We start from the raw sequence: 23,691 nt of genomic DNA, 5'->3' as shown, positions 1-23,691 counted from the left end.
TGCCCGCCCATCTAGCATCACTACTCTGGACTTAGAATATGTGGACAACTACAAATACCTAGGTATCTGGCTAGACTGTAAACTCTCCTTCCAGACTCACATTAAGCATCTCCAATCCAAAATGACATCTAGAAATCGGCTTCCTATTTCACAACAAAGCATCCTTCACTCATGCTGCCAAACATACCCTCAAAACTGACCATCCTACCGATCCTAGACTTCGGAGAAGTCATTTACAAAATAGCCTCCAACACTCTACTCAACAAATTGGATGCAATCTATCACAGTGCCATCCGTTTTGTCACCAAAGCACCATATACTACCCACCACTGCGACCTGTACGCTCTCGTTGGCTGGCCCTCGCTTCATACGTCGCCGCCAAACCCACTGGCTCCAGGTCATCTATAAGTCTTTGCTAGTTAAAGCCCCGCCATATCTCAGCTCACTGGTCACCATAGCAGCACCCACCCGTAGCACGCGCTCTAGCAGGTATATCTCACTGATCAGTCCCAAAGCCAATACCTCCTTTGGCCGTCTTTTCTTCCAGTTCTCTGCTGCTAATGACTGGAACGAACTGCAAAAATCACTGGAGCTGGAGACTCATATCTCCCTCACTAGCTTTAAGCACCAGCTGTTAGAGCAGCTCACAATCACTGCACCTGTACATAGCCCATCTGTAAATAGCCCATTCAACTACCTCATTCCCCATACTGCATTTATTTATTTATCTTGTCCTTTGCACCCCAGTATCTCTATGTGCACATTCATCTTCTGCACATCTATCACTCCAGTGTTTAATTGCTATATTGTAATTACTTCACCACCATGGCCTATGTATTGCCTTACTTCCCTTAACCAACCTCATTTGAACACACTGTATATATACTTTTTCTACTGTGTTTGTTTATTCCATGTGTAACTCTGTTGTATGTGTCTAACTGCTATGCTTTATCTTGGCCAGGTCGCAGTTGTAAATGAGAACTTGTTCTCAACTAGCCTACCTGGTTAAATAAAGGTGAAATAAATGACTTTTTTTTGTTTTATTGTTCCCTAGGCCTATTTCTTTTGAAATGTATTTGACATATATTATTGAACTGACTTTTGTGGGAACCCAACGGGCATCTTCCTCAAGTATGTTCATGCATTTCCTATAACAGCCATCCCTATTGAAACAATGCACCTCTGTTTCCGATGCAGGGTAGTTCATCAGACTCCACCTTGGAGAGACAAGGCAGGCTAATTGACACAACAGTAAGGTTATTAATACTTGTGGAGCGAAACAATGTGACTTTGTAGAATGAAACATGGAACACGTACAGCTGCTTTTCAAAACAGCTTTTCTACCTCTGTTCATTTGAATCAGTTTTTCATACACAAGCAGTGTGAATAAGGTACTCTCAGATAGAAAATGAAAATGAGTTAATATAGCATTTTATTGCACCTCTCAGTCAAAAAGAAAGTAGAAAAGGAGAACGCCAGGAGAAGGAATCCCAACTGTACAGAGTTCAAAACCGCTGCAAGAGGATGTAAAGCATGTGTGGAGTAACCTGCCTAATACCCACCAGCCTCATGTGACAATGTCAGTTTCTGTTCTCAGTATGAACACTGACTTGTAGAAGACTGCTACAGTCACCTACATGCAACCAGTTTAAGTGTCTGCCAGTAGGAAGCGCCCTGCAGCTTTTGAAGTTACAACATCAGGACCAGCCATCGCTCCCATCTGTAAGAGAGCAGTCACACACAAGCAGTTCTCACTTCTACACCAAACACTCCACTTAATGGTTGTCTGTGCATTTATTGCATGTTGTTCACAGACAACGTGGTCTAGCTTCCCCGCTGATCACACCCCCAACCTGACCTGAGCATGTACATCTTGCTTTCTTAGTGGCGTTAACCTGCCACATCCCACTGGCATCTAGCTTAATCGATACCCCTTTCTTCTTCCTCCACTCCATGAGTCTTTGGTTGCCGACCTGCCAGTGATAGAAGCCGGATGGACATCAGTCCTGATGACAGACAATCAGACTGGGAGCCATTTCCTCAGCTTAATGTCGTAAGTTTTAAGCAATCAATACTCATTTTTCTGAAGATGTTGTACAATTTTTTTGCCATGTAGGGGCTGAATCCCCCCCAGCTTGGACCATTAGGGTTGGTTGACCCCAGTCAATAGCCTTGACATAATTTTAGTAAGAAAATTCTTAAGATGTATAACTACCACAAGTTTATAATGGTCTGATAAATGAGTCAATGTTGCAGATGGTAATAGTTTATCACAAAAATCACAAGTATCAACGTACAAACGCTAAACCTTCCAAGTTTCTCAATGGGATTAAAAATATATATTTTCTGTGAAGTCTCAGTAAAAACTCAATAGCACTGAAACTTCTCCCAGACAGAGGTCAAAGTTCAACAGCAGGTCATAATCACAGCAAGGGCCAGGCTGCAGCCCTCTGCAGTTACCATGGGAACTGTACAGTGGAGATTAGCCAGGGGCTGTAGTGAGCGGGATTTGGGCTGGATGGTGTATCGGAGGATTTGGGGCTAGATGGTGTATCGGAGGATTTGGGGCTAGATGGTGTATCGTAGGGATTTAGGGGCATTTAACTAACTGTTTTAATATACCTGTGGGGAGAGGGACAGTAATACTCCATAATAAAAAATAAAAAAATTGCACTTGTTAGACAAGTTAAGCTTCATACATGTATTGCTTCAGGGAATGGGATTGGAAAATGTGACAAACCATCCCTAGAATCTTTATTTTATTTGACTTTATGTCAAGACACCACAGGCTTAGTTGAGGGCATCTTGATACTTCATCAGAAACGTATGAATGTAAGATGTTGAATAAATAAATGAAAGGACAACTATGAACATGGCATCTTCAGAATGATTCAAATAGCTTTACGAAATGCTTGGTGCATTTCTTTCTGAATGCTTTTTAAAAACAATTTGACCCCCTTTTCGTAGTATCCAATTATTAGTAGTTACTATCTTGTCTCATCGCTACAACTCCCGTACGGGCTCGAGAGATACGAAGGTCATGCGTCCTCCGAAACACAACCCAACCGCACTGCTTCTTAACACAGCACGCATCCAACCTGGAAGCCAGCCGCACCAATATGTCGGAGGAAACACCGTGCACCTGGCGACCTTGGTTAGCGTGAACTGCGCCCGGCCCGCCACAGGAGTCACTGGTGCGCGATGAGACAAGGACATCCCTACCGGCCAAACCCTCCCTAACCCGGACGACGCTGACTTAATCACTAATGTTAAGATCTGCACAAGGAAAACAAAATACCTTCTCAGAATTTTCTGGGATTCTCATTGAATCACTCGACAAACAGAGCTTAAACTGCACTGAGAGCAGTTTGGTTGCTGGATTATGGCATGATTGTTACAAGCACTACATGCCATTTGACTATCAGGCAGCCTATGAGGTCATGGAGCAGTCAGTTCTCAGCTCCCCGAGAAGACTGTCGCCACCACCTAACAAGCTCCCTCTAAACGCCATGGTAAATAGTCATTCCCCTCTGAAGCCATGAGGACTTTTTTTCCAACAAGCCAAAGAAGACAAGACAGATTTTAGGCAATATGTTATTTATATTTTATACATATATATTTAAATTGAGAAAATTAGTATCTAACGATGATATGCTGTATTACATTCAGGTTTAAGCCCTTTATTAAAGACGTTTTAAACGAGAATTTTAATGAAAAGAAAAATCTAAATGAGAGAAGACAAAACATCACCCGATAGCAATCGAGAGAACTTCAATTCCATGAGACTTGAGTGGTTAACAAACCACACCAGATAAACAGGCAAAGAAAACAAACTCAAAACAGTATGGTATGCTCTCTTTCAGAAATCTCACATTGTTCCCTCAGTTCTGTGTTCAGACATAATTGTTTGCTTAATGGGTGTACAATGTTAAATCTCAGGTTGTGTAGGTCCCCCTAGCTCACTCTCCTGAGGTGATATCATACAGGAAATCCAGTCCTGTCAGTCTACGGTCACAGGGGCACGGTAGCTCTTGTTTACGACCTCTCTCCAGAGAAAGAGAGTAAAGTGCTGGTGTTTAATCCGGTCCATACATGAAGACGAGACGAGCACAAGAGACCTGAAACAGCGGCATTTGTATAACTACATAGTATACTGTACAAAACAAATCCCAAATACTATACAAATATACAACATCAACAGGATTAAAACAGTCATTTCAAAATATTCATTAAGTGAGGTGAAAGAAGAAAAACAAAACGTGTTGATTAAGGAAACTACAGATTATGGTAGGATTTACATTAATATAGATGTGCCCAATATCTATAAGTAGGATCAACAGCAAAACTTGCTTAAGTGAGTATAATGATAAACCTTCAATAGAGTGAGTGATGTAGTATTTTGAGCATCTGCTTCTTCAACAATACAACCTGATAATCAGAGACAACGGGGTAGGAGATTTACATCGAAGTACTGTATGACGTCTTATTGCTTGCCAAAGAGATTGACTTTTATAGGGTTCTACAGTTACTTCTTAGAGAAGCTAAAAAATGAAAGGAAAGAAATTATCCCTTTAACCAGTTCTGTCACTCTGAAACACACACACTTCTCAGGATAAACGTTCCATTTTACTCTGAAAGACTGCAAATTAGTTCCAAGTCTATGCCACCTGAGAGCCTGACTGCTTAAGTGTAAAAACAAGTTGCTTTAAAAGGAGAGAAAGGATTCCCATGGAAACACAGGAAGATAAACTATGCCTAGACAAAGTGAATTAGAACGTTCTGGCCCAGAGTGTAAAAACTGAAATGGTTAGTGCATTTTACGTTCACTTCACAGCGTGAAAAAGTGATGGTGGTTGCGGGTAGGTCATTGTTGGTCCTCCAACAAGCCTTTCACATGTCAGCGTCAGCTGACACAGACTGGCCATACCTTATAGGGAAGCTCAGTTGGAAGAGAGACATGAGGGGGCAGGGATGGTCTCGGTTCCTCTGAGAGAAGTCGATGGTAGACACTTCCTGTACGTTATGCAATGATATCCCGTTCTCTGTGGTCAGGCAAGTTCAGTTCAGCTTTATTTTCTGACAGTTCAGGATACCCTGGAACTTTGAGGGCAGGTTAGGAAGCAGTCACATACTGAGGAGACCACAGTAAGACAATGGGCTGATTTCCTGATCACAGGTCAAGTTTCTGCTCTCACAGCACTCTAAAGGCACTCAGTGGAAACTCCAGCCAGAAACTACTCTAGATGAACCAAAACCCATCTCTAACACTGGACAGTACCTTATAAAGCATGACTGTATTTTTAGGTGCATGTTTTCTTCTCTGATTTAGTAAAAAATATCAGAAGTAAAGCTTTCTAGCGCATCTACACACACAATGATCACACACACTTCTCCCTACAGCCATTATTCAGCTTAGGGTTATACCGACAGAACACAGCCTCAAACCAGAAGTTACAGTACTAGGGTCTGATGCAATATCTCATTAAAACAGTCCTGCCCAGACAACTCACTTTCTCAAAAGGCACTGTGTGAAAATTAAGGTCTGTGTGAGGTACATTTTTGGGATGATTGACTATGTGCATTTCAAATACATGCTTTTACAAGTTAAGCTGTGGAGAAAAACTCTTCAACTTCAAAACTGAAAGTTGGCCACCACTCTATGCTAAGACACACACACCTAGAGGAGCTTCACCATACAATTATAAAGCTTTAGCCGATTTGTCATAAGCAACTAACTACAAAAAACAAATCAACAGATCAGACTGTTCACGTTTCTGGCTTTGATACTGTAATCATTTGAGAGGTTAGTTAAGGAGGGGTTAGCAGTTTAAAAACCTAGAAAAAAAAAGCACCTACAGGTATTTTACCTGAAATATTTAAAGGGGTAGGTAAGACTATGTAAAGTGTGACTGAATGCTAATCACTTCTCCCCGCAGAAATATCAGCATTGAGGCATGTAAACACACCTCTTAAGGTTCATTGGTAAAACAATTAAAAATAAAAACATTTTTATAAGGGGAAATTAAATCAAGAATGTAATAGAAGCGAGGATGACATTAGCAGAGAGGACAATGAGAGGTGCTACATTACTCCTAGCATCATTCGCTCCTGTAGTGAGGTCCACTGTTTAATGGAGAACAAAGAGGATGGACTATAGAGCATGCCATACAGGAAGCAGCCATACTACTAATAGTGTGAGGGATATTTTTACCGAACTTACTACAATTCCCATCAGGCATTTCACAATATTATCGTTAAAAAACATTTATTTCAGCAAGAAGAAAAAAAGAGAATGTTTCTTCAAAACACTGCTGTCCAATTAATTAATCTTCCTATGCTATTTTTAAGCTGTGGAGGGATAAAAAAAAAAAGTAGTAATTATTAGTGGAATATTGCTAATTGATTACTAAAAGGGGAAAGATGGAAGGCTGTCAGGAAGGCCTTCCTCAGTCACTGCTGTCCTCCTCATCTTCGTCGTCCGACACGTTGTTGAACTTTGACCCTGACCGGCTGTAGGAGTCTGAGCGTGGGCCTAAGCCCATCCCCCCTCCTGCGGAGGCCAGCTGCAGGTAACAGAACTCACACACACGCACCGGCTTGGAAGACTGGCTGGGCAGCAGGAACTTCTTGTCAGAGCACGGGCCACAAACCACATAACCGCACTTGCGGCAGTGGTGGCGGCGGCTGAGGGGCGTGAACTTGATCTTCTGGCAGCGCATGCAGAGGGTGGCCTCTGAGTCTGGTATCCAGACGGCGGCGTGCTCGCCAGTCGGTGCCTTGCCGCTCTTCTCCAACAGGTCACCCACGCACTTGCCGATGTGGCTCATCCACTCTGACTTCTCAGTAGCAGTGGCGGCGTAGACAGCGAAGGACTTGGTGGGTGTCTTGATGAGCCAGCCGTTCCGCAGGTCGCCCTCATCAGCCACCGTGTCGATGGTGACGCTCTCCAGCGGGATGATGTGCTGCTTGTTGTACTTCTTCTTCTGGATGACAATGTTGCCGTACACCAGGATGTCGTTGAACAGGAAGAACTGGCGCGCCTTGGGCTTCTTGCGACACAGCTTGGTGAGCACACCTTCACCAATGAGTACGCGGCCCGGTATGACCAGTGGCTGGCCCGCCGCGCCGAAGCAGCCCTCGACTACCTGGATCCGCTTGGAGTTGGCCTCGCTGTTCGCCAGCCGGTCCACCATCTTAGCCTCGCCTGGAGCAGACAGAGGAGGGAGAGAGAAAACGATTGTGTTTTAATTTTTAGCAAATACCCCTTCAAAGCGGCGATACAAAGATTGAAAGTGGAAAAAAAGTGTAATCCAGTTCATTGCATTATAAGAATATGAAAAGCGATATAGGAAATATTTGGCAGGCAACAGATGCGTTTCAATAGAGAACTTCTAGCAAAATGTCCATGGACTAGGCCTCTCATTTAGTCAGCTGCTTTATTAACTTAAGACTCACTCAAAATGAGCATTTTTGTTGTTGAACATCCTACTCCAAAATACATGTTATCTTCCTTTAAAATTCATCTGAAAATCAAGGACAGTTTAATTTTCTCTCTTAATCTCAATGACATCACCAGACCATTCTATATTAACCCAAAAGGTAATTTAACTAGCGTAACGTAACTCTTAGCTAACAATTATTACATACATCTATAACCCTTGGGCACTAGAATCCTCTCCCTCTCTATGGGTTGGCTACACTTCCAGGATTACAAATTACCTTGGAGGTTCTCGGACGAGCTGATGAAAATCTGAGGAAGATATGCAACTTGTTGTGACTTGCCACTCTGATCTTAAAAGCATATCTTGGAAGAAATATGTATTTTTTCAGTGGCGGCACCGCTGCTAAATGATTATAGGGGAAACACTGCTTCAAAGAACGATGAACACACAGAGACGCAAACACTTAGTATTAACTCCCATCGTCCCCAAAAACAGATCTGGACAAACATTTTAATGAAGGTTGATAGCTGCAGAATAACGGTGTCCACAGAAGATGGGTGTCAAAATCAAAAAGAGTTTAATATGGGTCTTAAAGGGATAGTTCACCGAAATTACTAAATTATGCCCTGTAAGCAGTCGATGGAGAAGGTATAACAATCCACGCTTTGGTTTACTTTGCCTGGCACGGTTTCCACATGCTAACATTGTGGCATTTGAGGCACAAATCCCACTCAAGTCATGGGACCGATAGCTTTTTTTCCACGCGTCATATCCAAATTATCTGAAAGTACCTAACATTGATTGTAAAGCTCAAGTCACTTGTTGATGCTTTAAACATGAAGCACGAAAAACGCTAATATCAGTCCCATGACTTGGAAAATGTTGAAACAGAAACTAAATCAAAGCATGGACTGCTGTCATACCTTGTCTATAGACCGCTTACAGAGTAAGGAAACCAATATGTAATTTGGGTGAACTATCCCTTTAATGTACCAGTAGTGAATTGCACTGTGACATTATATTCTAACAGGTTCTGACATTCCAGTAAAAAAAATCAAGCTGCTCCTATCTAACTTTCCTAATGATGACATTCTCCGTTACTCGCTCGCCTCCTTAACCTCACTCTCTGCCCAGAAGACACCATCGGTCTCCCCCAATCTGATTCCCTCGCGCTCTCTATCCTGAGGACACCTCCATCTGCAGCTTCACAGAACCATGGCATGAAACCAGAAAGCCCCATTTGCCAAAGAACACTAAGGTAACCTGCCTAAATGACTACTGACCCTGGTCATGGCTCACATCAACACCATTATCCCAGAAACCCTAGACCCACTCCAATTTGCATACCGCCTCAACAGATCCACAGATGATGCAATCGCTATTGTACTCCACGCTGCCCTTTCCCACCAGGACAAAAGGAACACCAACGTGAGAATGCTACTCAATGTAGTGGAGCAGGTTGAGAGCTTCAAGTTCCTTAATGTCCACATTACCAACAAACTATCATGTTCCAAGCACACCAAGACAGTCGTGACAAGGGCACAACAAAGACTTTTCCCCCCTCAGGAGACTGAAAATATTTGGCATGGGTCCTCAGATCCTCAAAAACTTCTACAGCTGCACCATCGAGAGCATCCTGACTGGTTGCATCACTGCCTGGTATGGCAACTGCTCGGCCTCCAACCGCAAGGCACTACAGAGGGTAGTGCGTACGGCCCAGTATATCACTGGGGTCAAGCTTCCAGCCATCCAGGACCTCTACACCAGGAGGTCTCCAGTCACCCTAGTCATAGAATGTTCTCTCTGCTACCGCACGGCAAGCAGTACCAGAGCGCCAAGTCTAAACCCAAAAGGCTTTGTAACAGCTTCTACCCCCAAGCCATAAGACTCATGAACATATAGACAAATGGCTATCCATAGTCACTTTAAGACTACAGTGCCTTGCGAAAGTATTCGGCCCCCTTGAACTTTGCGACCTTTTGCCACATTTCAGGCTTCAAACATAAAGATATAAAACTGTATTTTTTTGTGAAGAATCAACAACAAGTGGGACACAATCATGAAGTGGAACGACATTTATTGGATATTTCAAACTTTTTTAACAAATCAAAACTGAAAAATTGGGCGTGCAAAATTATTCAGCCCCCTTAAGTTAATACTTTGTAGCGCCACCTTTTGCTGCGATTACAGCTGTAAGTCGCTTGGGGTATGTCTCTATCAGTTTTGCACATCGAGAGACTGAATTTTTTTCCCATTCCTCCTTGCAAAACAGCTCGAGCTCAGTGAGGTTGGATGGAGAGCATTTGTGAACAGCAGTTTTCAGTTCTTTCCACAGATTCTCGATTGGATTCAGGTCTGGACTTTGACTTTGCCATTCTAACACCTGGATATGTTTATTTTTGAACCATTCCATTGTAGATTTTGCTTTATGTTTTGTATCATTGTCTTGTTGGAAGACAAATCTCCGTCCCAGTCTCAGGTCTTTTGCAGACTCCATCAGGTTTTCTTCCAGAATGGTCCTGTATGTCTCCATCCATCTTCCCATCAATTTTAACCATCTTCCCTGTCCCTGCTGAAGAAAAGCAGGCCCAAACCATGATGCTGCCACCACCATGTTTGACAGTGGGGATGGTGTGTTCAGCTGTGTTGCTTTTACGCCAAACATAACGTTTTGCATTGTTGCCAAAAAGTTCAATTTTGGTTTCATCTGACCAGAGCACCTTCTTCCACGTTTGGTGTGTCTCCCAGGTGGCTTGTGGCAAACTTTAAACGACACTTTTTATGGATATCTTTAAGAAATTGCTTTCTTCTTGCCACTCTTCCATAAAGGCCAGATTTGTGCAATATACGACTGATTGTTGTCCTATGGACAGAGTCTCCCACCTCAGCTGTAGATCTCTGCAGTTCATCCAGAGTGATCATGGGCCTCTTGGCTGCATCTCTGATCAGTCTTCTCCTTGTATGAGCTGAAAGTTTAGAGGGACGGCCATGTCTTGGTAGATTTGCAGTGGTCTGATACTCCTTCCATTTCAATATTATCGCTTGCACAGTGCTCCTTGGGATGTTTAATTGTTTGTTGGTTAAGGGCTTGTAAGTAAGCATTTCACTCTAAGGTCTGTCTACCTGTTGTATTTGGTGCATGTGACAAATACAATTTGATTTGATCCTGCAGCTCATCCTCCTGATTCATCTCTATCCCAAAAGGTAGATGCTCCCCTCATCGCTCCCACTCTTTGGAGTGAATCCAAAACAAGCAAAGCAAACAGAAGTTTCTCTGCTTTGACCCAACTTCGAGCAAAGGCACTGAGTGGGAGCTTGTAATTGTACATTCATATACACTACCGTTCAAAAAGTTTGGGGTCACTTAGAAATGTCCTTGTTTTTGAAAGAAACACATTTTTTGTCCATTAAATAACTTCAACTTGATCAGAAACAGTGTAGACATTGTTAATGTTGTAAATGACTATTGTAGCTGGAAACGGCTGATTTTTTATGGAATATCTACATAGGCGTACAGAGGCCCATTATCAGCAACCATTACTTCTATGTTCCAATGGCACGTTGTGTTAGATAATCCAAGTTAATCATTTTAAAAGGCTAATTGATTATTAGAAAACAATTTTGCAATTATGTTAGCACAGCTGAAACTGTTGTGTTGTTTAAAGAAGCAATAAAATTGGCCTTCTTTAGACTAGTTGAGTATCTGAAGCATCAGCATTTGTGGGTTCGATTACAGGCTCAAAATGGCCAGAAACAAAGTATTTTCTTCTGAAACTCAGTCTATTCTAGTTTTTAGAAATGAAGGCTACTCCATGCGAGAAATTGCCAAGAAACTGAAGATCTCATACAACACTATGTACTACTCCCTTCAAAGAACAGCACAAATGGACTCTAACCAGAATAGAAAGTGGGAGGCCCCGGTGCACAACTGACCAAGAAGACAAGTACATTAGTGTCTAGTTTGAGAAACAGACACCTCACAAGTCCTCAACTGGCAGCTTCATTAAATTGTACCCGCAAAACACCAGTCTCAACGTCAACAGTGAAGAGGCTACTCTGGGATGCTTTTCTTTCAAAAACAAGGACATTTCTAAGTGTCCCCAAACTTTTGAATGGTAGTGGTAAGTCAAAGGTAATTGATGAGAAAGGCTGCGTTTGCCCTGTGGGCCTGGGGATGGTACCTTGCAAGAGGGACAGACTTCAGTTGTTTGAACTGGTGATGCACACATGCGTCTCATGCATACGATACTAAAGGCACATTATTTTTGATCTCCACAATCTCAAATCAAGCATACAGATCCGGATACACATAGTTGAGTAGGCTATGCCATCTCTTGATGTTGATACCAAGACAAATTCAAAACATAGGTAAACACACCTGCTGGCAGATCTCTAATATGGAGTGGTTCATAGCAACGCAATTTCACTCCAGGCCTGGCCCCACTGTTGCTGCTCTGGGATTGTGCTAATTAGCAGCAGGAGCTAAGACTAACATAAGCACTGGGGGGAGGCTACAGGCAGGGAGGGAACACGGGCTCACAGTGATCTGTGCATTAGCCACCTAGCCCAGAGAGCTAACACTATTGACAACAGGTGATATGGAGCCATGGAGTATAGGGCCTTATGTGCCCCTGCCTGGGGGGGGGTGGGGGGGACATTATTTTGAGACATATTAGCCCTGTTAGTGAGGCCTCACTGCCTACTGCCATGACGACAAGCTTCAGCTGCAGTCAAGAGGAAGATGAGACCTAGAGCCATGCCTGAGAAAGAAAGAAAAGAAAGAAGAAAAAGAGATGAAGGATTGTGTCAGGGAAATAAATCATAGGGAGTTAGGTTAAGAGAAAGATACAAGGCTGCTTGGTCTCTTCATTGGTACTTAATGCCCAATAGAAAGAGAGAAGGCCTAAACCTTTCAACACGTCTGATTACAACAGATGATCTTGATCTCGTTACACTGAAAAAAAAAGAAAAAATGCAATACTTTGCGGTGGTGAGGCTGCATGGAGGCATCGATTCAAACACCTACATGGAAATGGCAAAGGCATACGAGGACGCTTTGACATTCAGCATTAAAGTGTGATGCTCTGCGCCCACCGGGTTAGGCGTGGTCGTTTTCATCTGAAGGGCCCAACATGTTGGGACAAAACCAACTGCCAATCCTGGTTGTGACTGAACTACTGTGACTCACCTCTGCTTTGCAAAGTTAAACACAGAGTGGAAAGGGAGGCCTATGCCATTTCAGAGAAAAGTGCTTCAAGAGTGAGGCTAAAGATTTTGCATTAACTTTATACAATAACATGCCTAACGTGTCTAAGGCCTATAGTACATGTACTGCTTCAGTGGATTGAATAGATTTAGCTCTGAAGATGCAGATTCCAGCTCTCATCCAAAATAACAGCATAATGACCTACAAGACATCAGTCTCACTTTCACGCCGCCTCCTCTTTAGTGTGACACGCAGTAAACAGATGGGGAAGACAGAAAAACATCTCATGTCCTTTCAGCTAAGCTCGGGTCATACACCACCTTCAGCACAACGAGTCAAACAGTGCACTGCCTGAAAGAGTAAGCACATACGGACTGAATTAACTTCAACCTTTTAATGCTATAGATGTTCTGCTGCTGTTAAATAGATTAGGGTATACAGGGTCCACTACCTAGGAAATCCATAACTAAAATCCCAAGAAATTGCATGATGCATGATTGCAGATGCTCGATTAAGTTCCTAGGGCAGACTAACTAGAAAAGACACCAGAACGAGGAGGGGAAGCAGAGCTGTAGCTCCAACCACCTCTCCTTCCAGGTTGCAGGCTAGTTTATGGGCCAAATGTCCCCTCCCCTCTCTGAAATGTTAACGATGAGCACACCTGTGAAAGTGTGATTTGTCCAAATGATCAGTGACGAAAGAAAATACGCACTGGAACAGGGCAATTACTCGTCAGTCAGTCATCGCATCAAACACGTGTGTATGTCCCCGAAAGATTTAGTACTGCTATTAATAATGACAGATGAAAGACTTGATTTCAAGAGTTCTATTAAAACTCAAACAAAAATAACATAGCAAAGAACTACCTAGCCAAAACACATACAGGATAACCACCCCCTCACACAAACCTGGACTCTGGTCAGACACCACGCAACAGGTAGCAACAACACTTGGGAGTGTTTAAGTTTGTCATTTGCTGATTGGTTGCTCTTGTGCCTCGTCTCGGAGTGGACGTACAGATTGGCAAATGGCAGAGGGTCACCAGGTTGGCAGGTGGAAGAATGTTACCAGGTAGCAGAGTGTAGCAAGGTGGTGAATAGACCTTTATCCCAGCACCAGGTTGACTATGGGCTTCCCCATCACCAGCTGGTCCTTTCAAAACCTCATAAGCTTTCCATCCGCCATCAGCGACACCAGATCGTGGATAGGTTGGGAAAAAGGACAACCTTTTACAGCGTACTCCTCATAGTTTTGGATGCTGGAGTAACAGGACTAAAGACTTCATTTGAATGACGGGGTTAGCTGACGCCAACACTTGTTGCTATAGCCTACCTAAGGTTACGGGAGAAGCAGTAGCTAAAGATACACCAATGATTAATAGACTACGAGTAATGATGCACCGATATGACGTTTTTGGCTGATACCGATATTTTCCTTACCAAAGAAAACGATACCGATATTTATAATTACTATGGCCTTTTAAGAATTCTAGTACAGTTAAAAAGTTAACATACACAAGCATCGGTCTAAGGCACTGCATCTCAGTGCAAGAGGTGTCACTACAGTCCCTGGTTCGAATCCAGGCTGTATCACATCCAGCAGTGATTGGAAGTTCCATAGGGCGGTGCACAATTGGCTCAGCGTCGTCCGGGTTTGGCCGGGGTAGGCCGTCATTGTAAATTAGAATTTGTTCTCGACTGACTTGCCTAGTTAAATAAAGGTTATACACACACCAAAAAGTTATTTTGTTGGCATTTACGCATGTCCCCAATTCCAGTAAAACATAATCAAAACCTAATTCTTTCACTTACTTGCTGTGCTGTTTCGTTGTTCAGTCTTTTCATTCTCAACCAGGATTTCTATGGAACGCCATTTGGGTCTTTGCGTGTCAAAAAATATACTATTTAACACTATTTGACTGCACTATGACTGCACATCACAATCATTTAACGTGTTCATTCATTTTTTTACATAGTTATTACACATTGATTACACTATCACTCGTATTTCATGTCACAACAATTCATTGATACATATGCTATGATGCTGGTAAAGTTGTCTCGCGCACCTACAGTGCTGGTAATAAAAAAAGCTAGCTAGCTCATGGATGCAAACAATTTTCTTCCCCAAAAATGACACTTTCAGTAGCTATAGTTAGCTAGCTAACTATATAGCTCGGTGTCATCTAAAATATCCATAATTTATAAAACAGTTCTTATTTGATTAAATGGTGGTCGGACCCATCTATGTGAAGCTAGCCACAATAGCGGACTTCGCGGTTAGCCTTCAAACAGTACAATTCTACTATTTGTATTGATTAGCATCACTGTCAATGACTACTTTTATTTGTAAGGCAAACTACAAATCCCAATATTGTGCTTATTAATCCTTATTGTGGCTAGCTTCACAACACATAACCCGGTCCGGTCGAGCCTCACTAGCCAGATGAAGCTAGCTGGCTGCTTATAACGTTAACCCTGTCCTCCAAAGCTAAGTAGCTGGCTAGCTATTTATTTTCATGATCTGAAGTTCAATTTCAATAGGCGAACAACAATACTTACTCACACGGATTCCTAAATCATTGCTAATAATAATAATAATAATAATAATAATCATTTCTACTGGTCGTTGTTTTCAGGCTGCATTGTATTGGTACTAGCTAGGTAACAAGTTAAAGTTAGCTACCCCAGAAGTTGCGGTCAAACAAATAATGCTTTATTACCAAGCCGGTGTTTTGCTTGTTTGCTGAATTTTTGTACAGCTTTGACAGTGCTACTGTATATTTTTTGACACGCAAAGACCCAAACGGCATTCCATAGTATGCTATTAGCTTCTTGACATACATTGACGCTATTACATTGTACCTCCGGTAGGGCAACATCTGAAAAATAGAGCACTTGGTAGTGTTAACCGGTGCTCGACCAGTCAGCGAACAGTTGATTGTCAAGGGCTACGAATGCCATTATCGTAGCTTTAATAGATTTTGCCTTTGAGCTGTCTCGCTGAAATGTTGTTACTCTTTCAAATGACTGTTTGACTTGTTGACAGCTCGATCCACACAGCAGACATTGTGGGGTAGTTTAGGAATGCTGTGTTGTATGTATAGTGCAAAATTTTGCATCATTATGTCATGTACCTTCATTATATAGGTATGCACTAGAGGTCGACCAATTCATCGGAATGGCCGATTAATTAGGGACGATTTCAAGCTTTCATAACAATCGGTAATCGGCATTTTTGGACACTGATCATGGCCGATTACATTGCACTCCACGAGGAGACTGCGTGGCAGGTTGACTACCTGTTATGCAAATGCAGCAAGGAGCCAAGGTAAAGTGCTAGCTAGCATTAAACGTATCTTACAAAAAAACTAATCAACCTTAACATAATCACTAGTTAACTAGTAATATCATCAACCCTAGTAGTTATCTAGCTTGTCCTGCGCTGCATAAAATCTATGCGGTGCCTGTTAATTTATCATTGAATCATAGCTTACTTCACCAAACAGGTGATTTAACAAGTGCATTTGTGAAAAAAGCACTGTCGTTGCACCAATGTGTACCTAACCATAAACATCAACGCCTTTCTTAAAATCAATACACAAGTATATATTTTTAAACCTGCATATTTAGTTCATATTGCCTGCTAACATGAATTTCTTTTAACTAGGGAAATTGTGTCACATCTTGCGTTCTGTGCAACAGAGTCAGGGTATATGCAGCAGTTTGGGCCGCCTGGCTCGTTGCCAACTGTGTGAAGACCATTTCTTCCTAACAAAGACCGTCAACTTCGCCAAACGGGATGATTTAACAAAAGCGCATTTGCGAGAGAAAAAAAAAATAATCAATCGTTGCACGAATGTACCTAACGATAAACATCAATGCCTTTCTTAAAATCAATACACAGAAGTATATATTTTTAAACGTGCATACATATTTAGTTAAAAGAAATTCATGTTAGCAGGCAATATTAAACTAGGGAAATTGTCACTTCTCTTGCGTTCATTGCATGCAACAATTTGGGCCACCTGGCTTGTTGCAAACTAATTTGCCAGAATTGTACGTAATCATGACATAACATTGAAGGTTGTGCAATGTAACAGCAATATCTAGACTTATGGATGCCACTCGTTAGATAAAATACAGAATGGTTCCATATTTCACTGAAAGAATAAACTTTTTTTTCCCTTCTAAATGATAGTTTACGGATTTGACCATATTAAATGACTTAAGGCTTGTATTTCTGTGTGTCTATTATATTATAATTAAGTCTATAATTTGATAGAACAGTCCGAGTGGTGGTAGGCAGCAGCAGGCTCGTAAGCATTCATTCAAACAGCACTTTACTGCGTTTGCCAGCAGCTCTTCGCAATGCTTATTGCGCTGTTTATGACTTCAAGCCTATCAACTCCCGAGATTAGGCTGGCAATACTAAAGTACCTATTAGGACATCCTATCGTCAAAGATATATGAAATACAAAAAGGTATAGAGAGAAATAGTCCTATAATAACTACAACCTAAAACTTCTTACCTAGGAATATTGAAGACTCATGTCAAAAGGATCCACCAGCTTTCATATGTTCTCATGTTCTGAACAAGGAACTAAAACATTAGCTTTTTTACATGGCACATATTGCACTTTTACTTTCTTCTCCAACACTTTGCTTTTGCATTATTTAAACCAAATTGAACATGTTTCATTTATTTGAGATTAAATTGATGTATTATATCACGTTAAAATAAAAGTGTTCATTCAGTATTGTTGTAATTGTCATTCTTACACATATATATAAGCCGATTAATCGGTATCAGCTTTTTTTGGTATCGGCGTAGAAAAATCGTAATCGGTAGACCTCTAGTATGCACTACAGCTTTCACATGGGTTATGCACATCTGGCATTAAACTAGACATCGGCCGATACCGATGTTGGCATTTTCAGCTAAGATTGTCCGATTCCGATATGTTCACTGATATATCGTGCATCCCTAATTACGAGCTCTGTCCTCTCACTCTTTCCTCTCACTCTTTCAAGTTTATTTTTCTAGACATTTCGCCAAGAAGCAGATTAAGGTTGTGAAAATATAACCAACATTGGGCAGACATGAAAATAGGACAACTTAGGGAAAGTCAACACTCATGTTAGTTCTTCTTTTCCCCACAATGCTTTCTATGTTAGGTTTATATGAGTGTGTGGGGAGGGCCTAATGAACACAGTTGCCACCCAACATCTTCCTGAGGCAACATCAAGGCCAATAATGCTAACATTTTCCATAGGCAGGAGGGCATCCAATTACATGGTGTAATGGTCATATTAAACTAATGGTATAGGAGACACTGCCTATAAACAACAGCTTTAAAAAGGCCTAGCTCTCATAATGAATGGTTCCTTGCCCTTACCTTCCTGTAACGTTGAACAGAAGAGGCACCCAATGCAAAACAGTCTTCTTTCAGTCTCAAATTGGGAGACAGTACATCTAAAAATAACCCAAGGTTTCCCCAGATGGGTCACCGTTGCAAAACCCTTGTCTTCATGAAGCAGACAGAGGGAAGCAGCAGGGGACATTCAACCTTTCTTCTCAATGCTGGGCTACAATATTACTTAGCCTAACTGTCAGACACTAGAATACTTGTTGAGGATCACTGTTTGAGTCAAAGTGCAATGCAGTTCTATACCGGCCCATGTCTCATGAACCCTGGCAAGACAGAGAACTGACTCCGATACCAAGACATTGAAAGTGCCGGAAGAAAGAGAGGTGTTTGTATGCTCTAACACAAACAGAAATCTCCAAAACAAGCAAAACCAATTAAGAGAGTTATGTTGTTGACAAGGATGCTGCTGCTTTTGCATATGAGAGGTAGACAGGCAGAAACTGCTTCGCCAATAGAAATCCCCGATCACGCTTGTAGGCGATGTCATGGCGACGTTGGCTAGCTAAGCTCATGTGTAGAAACACGTCAGCAGGTCTAACGGTCGTCTGGCGCCAAACTTCGCATGTGCAGGCCGTCAAAGCAAAGGCACTCAATATAAAGTTGTTTTTGACAAAAATCAAAACGTGTTAGTTTGTCAATTTCACGAGGTTGGAGTAAAAACATGTTCAACTACTTATTAAGACATTGACTTGAATCTAGGTTGTGCCTTTAGACTGAGAAAATTAACTACTAAGAAAGAATTTCACTTCTCTCATTGACTGCTCAAACCCCAAACTGTCTGCTTAGTCTATTTCACAGACGTTTCTGGAAGTCTCGCAATGTTGCGCCTCTGGGTTTATAAACTCTTGTGGTGTGGTAGCTTATCAACCTCACTGTTGGGAGGGGCTCATGTTTTTGGTGTATGCACAGTTTGCCACAGCCTCCTCCTACAGAGGAAGTAATTACCCTGCACACATTAATCTGAAGAGATGAGCATCAAGTGATTTTTACACCGCGCAGTAAAAAGTTAAAGGATGGGGCTTGAGAAATCTAACCACTCAAATTCATAGACAGAGCTATGGATGCAAGGATTCACCATCCATTATATATCAAAATTATAGTTAACCATGTTTTAAGGCTATATGGCATTTGTATTTACTTTGTTGACAAACAGTGGGAGTAAAACATGTTTATAGTTTGGGTTTTGATGGGGTACGACAGTTGAACTTAGGTCATGAGACATTTATAAGTTAAATTCTTCAAGAATCAATGGGCATATATAATTCACACTGTGTGTACAAAACATTAAGAAAACCTGCTCTTTTCATGACAAACTGACCAGGTGCATCCAGTTGAAACATATGATCCCTTATTGATCAGTGTAGATGAAGGGGAAGAGGATTTTTATGCCTTGAGACAATTGAGACTAATTGTGTGTGCCATTATAAGGGTGATTAGGCAAGACAAAAGATTTAAGTGCCTTTGAACAGGGTATGGTAGTAGGTGCCAGGCTCACCGGTTTGTGTCAAGAACTGCAACACTGCTGGGTTTTTCAATAGTTTCCTGTGTGTATCAAGAATGGTTCACCACCAAAAGGACATCCAGCCAACTTGACAACTGTGGAAAACATTGGCATGAACACGGGACAGTATCCCGGTGGAATGCTTTCGACACCTTGGAGATTTCATGTTCTGAGGGCAAAAAAAAGGTGGGTGGGTGCAAGTCAATATTAGGAAGGTGTTTGTAATGTTTTGTACACTCAGTGTATAAGTCTAAAATGTATGTAGAAACTGCTGATTGCCCCTTTAACTGAAGGAAGCATTGCGTGAAAGACGGAGGATAGCATAATTCAACCAGACAGGAAGAGAAGATCTGCCTCAAGCATTTCAGCTATTAAAGTGAAAGTGTGACTGCCAAGCTCATGATTCACTACACCTTGGACCATGTAGCACAGGTTGTATGAGAGGATAAGCACACCCTCACTGTATATGAGACATTTGACTTCACCACCACCCCCACTAGCAGGTGTTTATGTAAGTTGAAGTACAGTACAGCTACAGGCCTATGCCTCCTCACAGAGACACCTAAAGAATTCAGGCTACTACTTCACTACACCCAAGTCTCTGCTCTCCATTCTCCGAGCTAATGCCCACTCTGCAGCCAGCCACAATCACCAAGGGTCAGACAGCCAGAAAAAAATATGTTGAGTCCTTGGAACTGACAGGTACCATTTCATTGTAGTGTAGCACGGTATACCGAGCTTTCAGTCGTTTTTCAATACTAGAAAATGAAAGTTTGTTACTAGAATTTGTTACTTTCAGTACTTCTGTCAGTGTCAAATGTGCCTAACGTCATCTACTGATTGAGAGAGGATCAAGTATGTCTATCAGGGCAGCCGATGTCCCCTAACAGCGATAGAGCAACCGCCCTGCTCCACTTACTCTTTGCTAGCTCTAGCCTGGCCTGAGGAACCACTGCACTCAATAGCATTACAGGCTAAAACACTTGCAAGAAGATACCGGTAGCTTCCGAGAAGCGCAGCGGTCTCAGTGCTAGAGGCGTCACTACAGACCCTGGTTCGATTCCAGTCTGTATCACAACCGGACGTGATTGGGAGTCCCGTAAGGCAGCGCACAAATGGCCCAGCGTCGTCCGGGTTAGGGTTTGGCTGGGGTAGGTCTTCATTGTAAATAAGAATTTGTTCTTAACTAACTTGCCAAGTTAAATGACAAAATTAGTTGGTGATGGGATTTCAGATCGAAAGTTGAGGGACAAAAATCAAACTTTATCCCCATTATCTGATAGGTGGGGTAGTAGATGCAGAGTCTCGCTTATGGCTCAGCTCAGGCGCTGACATATACACATCATTTACACACACAGTGAGAGAGGTCAGCTCAGACAGATTCAGCTTAGAGGCGCCCAGCTCATAAGCTCCATTAGCTGCAGATTAGAATGGAAAACGAATGTGTTTATACAACAAAATGTCAGTGCATCGAATCGTATCGTTCCTCTAATCAAACAGAGTCGTTTAAAACCAAAACATATTGTTCCTGTATGGTATTGGAGCCCATGTATGTACTGAATGGTCAAGAAAAGAAGAGTTGCACATCCCTAAGATTTACCACTCAAATAAATTATTAGCGTTATGTAGTTATTAAAAAAACATTTGAACCAAAACTCACTGTAATGCAATGATATTGAACTCAAAAGATCTGCCTGGATCAAGTGACATTACTTGACTTTGGCTGATACGCCTTCTTTATTTGTTGTGGTATCGAGTATCGAAGACAAAATTCTGGTATCGTGACAACACTACTGCACTGTGTTATTGTCAGCTTACAACAAACAACTTCATCCTCGCTTACCTCTGCAGAGGAAATACAGCCTTACAGCAGAGGACACACTCATGGCTTACCATGAGCACAGCATGTCTACAGAGGATTACATGATCACAATATGAGATAAGGGAGTTGGAAATATGTTGTGTGAAGTGGCTGTTTATGTGACATCTAAAACAGGTGTGCAGTGCAGGCACATTGACCTGTTGAATAGGACAGGGCTAAGTTGAGGTCAAACCCCTCACTGCAAATATGGGGGGGGGGGGGGGGGGGGGGGGGGGTTGGTAACCTTTCAAAACAAGCCATTTGACCTAATGGCCTCTGATGATATAGTGGCATGATGGCATTTTCACTTCACATTTAGGCTACTACAGTCGATATGGTACCCTTCCCCAGATCTGTGCCTTGACACAATCCTGTCTCAGCACTCTACTGACAATTTCTTCGGCCTTGGATTTGCTCTGACAGGCACTGTCAACTGTGGGACCTTGTATAGACTGGTGTGTGTGCACCTTTCCAAATCATGTCCAATCAATTGAATTCACCACAGGTAGACTTAAGTTGTATAAACATCTCAATGATAATCAATGGAAACAGGATTCATCCATGTCAGAATAAGGCTGTAACGTAACAAACATTGGAAAAGGGGAAGGGGTCTGAATAGTTTCCGAATGCACTGTATGTAAAATCCCAATAGAGAATACCAACTAAATGCTAAAGAGCGCATTGTAAACATGTTGTACAGTTTCTGAACTAAACAAGTAACTCAAAAATACTACTCACTAATTTTGCTGCACACACAAAACAAATATTTGCCAGCAAGGCTCTTGGTCCAGGATGGGATTCTCTGCTGCTACCAAGCTAATGCTTGATTTTGGAATAAGCTAACCACTTAGCTAGATAGCTAGCTAGCTACTAAATTTGCACACCAAATGCACAACTGCAGACATTTCGCACATTTTAGACTTAACATACGTTATAAGATATCTAGCTGGCAAACATTTAGTTCTGAATTCCATACTGTAATCAGATCCCCTGGCGCATGCTGCACAACAGTGAGTGACTCACAAGGCTCCGATCTCTCGTCGTAGTTTGCTTGTAAACAAACACCATGTGACACGTGACTGGGGAAATACCGTAAACTTCATAAAAATGTGACAGGTTAACTATATTACGCAATGTTCTTTATCTCCTATAGTATTGCACAAGTTGACTGCAGGTATTTACTTCAAAAGTATCTACAAATATTAAAATGTATTTAAAAAAAACGAATAAATAGTTTCAACAGTATTGAAAAACCATCCCGTGGCTTTTTCCAAATACCCTGACATATGGTATACTGCCCAAGCCTAATTCGTGACATGGCTTGGGACTGTTGTGGATGTGTTCTCTAAACCAGAGCAAAAGGACAGTGCATTTACAGAATACAGAATACAGGGAGGGAGGGCCCTTACCAATCCAACAGCAACCAGGTTTGATTTGAATTTCAGTCTAACCTTTGTTAGGGGACATCTAACTTCAAGTGAAGGTGTGGGACATTCCACTGTGTAAATTATTACAGTGAAGGCACCTGTAAATAGGCTAAAGTATAACCTTGTGCAGGTGAGAGCTTAAATTTAAAAAAATAAACACTGGTTTGAGGGACAAAAAAAAAAAAAAAAAAAAAACTCTTAAAATGGCAAATAATTATTCAGCTACTATTCTCTACCGAGAACCTTGGAGGGAAAGATTTAGTCCTTGCCATAACTTTGCTGACTAAGAAGCTAGTAAAAAAAAGCATTAGGGAGAAAGGATGGTAACTTTGACTAGAGGGGAAGCCACCCCCCAGTGTTGTGGGGCTAGGCTACATAAAACCTCTGAATCGATTTAATGGAACAGGCGATGGATCATGGGATTCGATTTGAATTGACAAAAATCATTGAATGATTGTCAAGGACAAAGTGCCTGACCCAAATTAACTTGGCTTAAACCTGAGGTCACCACCCTTTAACTTCAGCTGCCTCTCAGGCCAAAAGTTGACACGCTATTTATGATCAAAGTACCTTTTTGTCTTAACATTATTTCTTAGGCTAGGCCTATAGGTTGACAACATAATTTCAACCTCTACAATTTCAAGTATAGGCAGCGTGGGAGCTTTAGTAAGTCTATGCATTAGCTCAGACCGCTCACAGGGTTGTAAAATCACCATGGAGATCAAGAGTCCGACTGACACGCCTCTTTCCAACCGAGTTGTAGTAGAGGTCAAAGGGCACTGTGTCATGTGGTTGATCCTTAAGCTCTCTGCTTCTATGTGGA

At 41.9% G+C, this 23,691-nt stretch overlaps 1 protein-coding gene across 3 annotated transcripts in view; it reads right to left on the bottom strand.

Annotated features, from left to right (window-relative positions):
- Nucleotides 1-3,580: 3,580 nt before the first annotated feature.
- LOC110513938 (pleckstrin homology domain-containing family F member 2) overlaps nucleotides 3,581-23,691 on the bottom strand; it is a 28,039-nt gene continuing 7,928 nt past the window's right edge. The window contains exons 2-3 of one of the 3 annotated variants that reach the window (XR_002472055.3): nucleotides 4,928-7,204; nucleotides 3,581-4,118 (exon numbers count right to left, since the gene is read on the bottom strand). Coding sequence is in view for 2 of the 3 variants with exons in the window: in XM_021593573.3 (XP_021449248.1) it covers nucleotides 6,447-7,193 (747 nt within the window). In the remaining variant the exon portion in view is untranslated. Of the gene's footprint in view, nucleotides 7,205-22,179; nucleotides 22,531-23,691 lie in introns of those variants that run through there. The other 2 variants (XM_021593573.3, XM_021593569.3) reach the window with 2 other exon arrangements.

The sequence above is a fragment of the Oncorhynchus mykiss genome, chromosome 3 (genome assembly GCF_057628025.1).
Source record: "Oncorhynchus mykiss isolate SJ-2025 chromosome 3, ASM5762802v1, whole genome shotgun sequence".
Lineage (NCBI taxonomy): Eukaryota > Metazoa > Chordata > Actinopteri > Salmoniformes > Salmonidae > Oncorhynchus > Oncorhynchus mykiss.
Note: the sequence above shows the minus strand (reverse complement) of the source record. Positions and strands in the feature narration are given on the sequence as shown.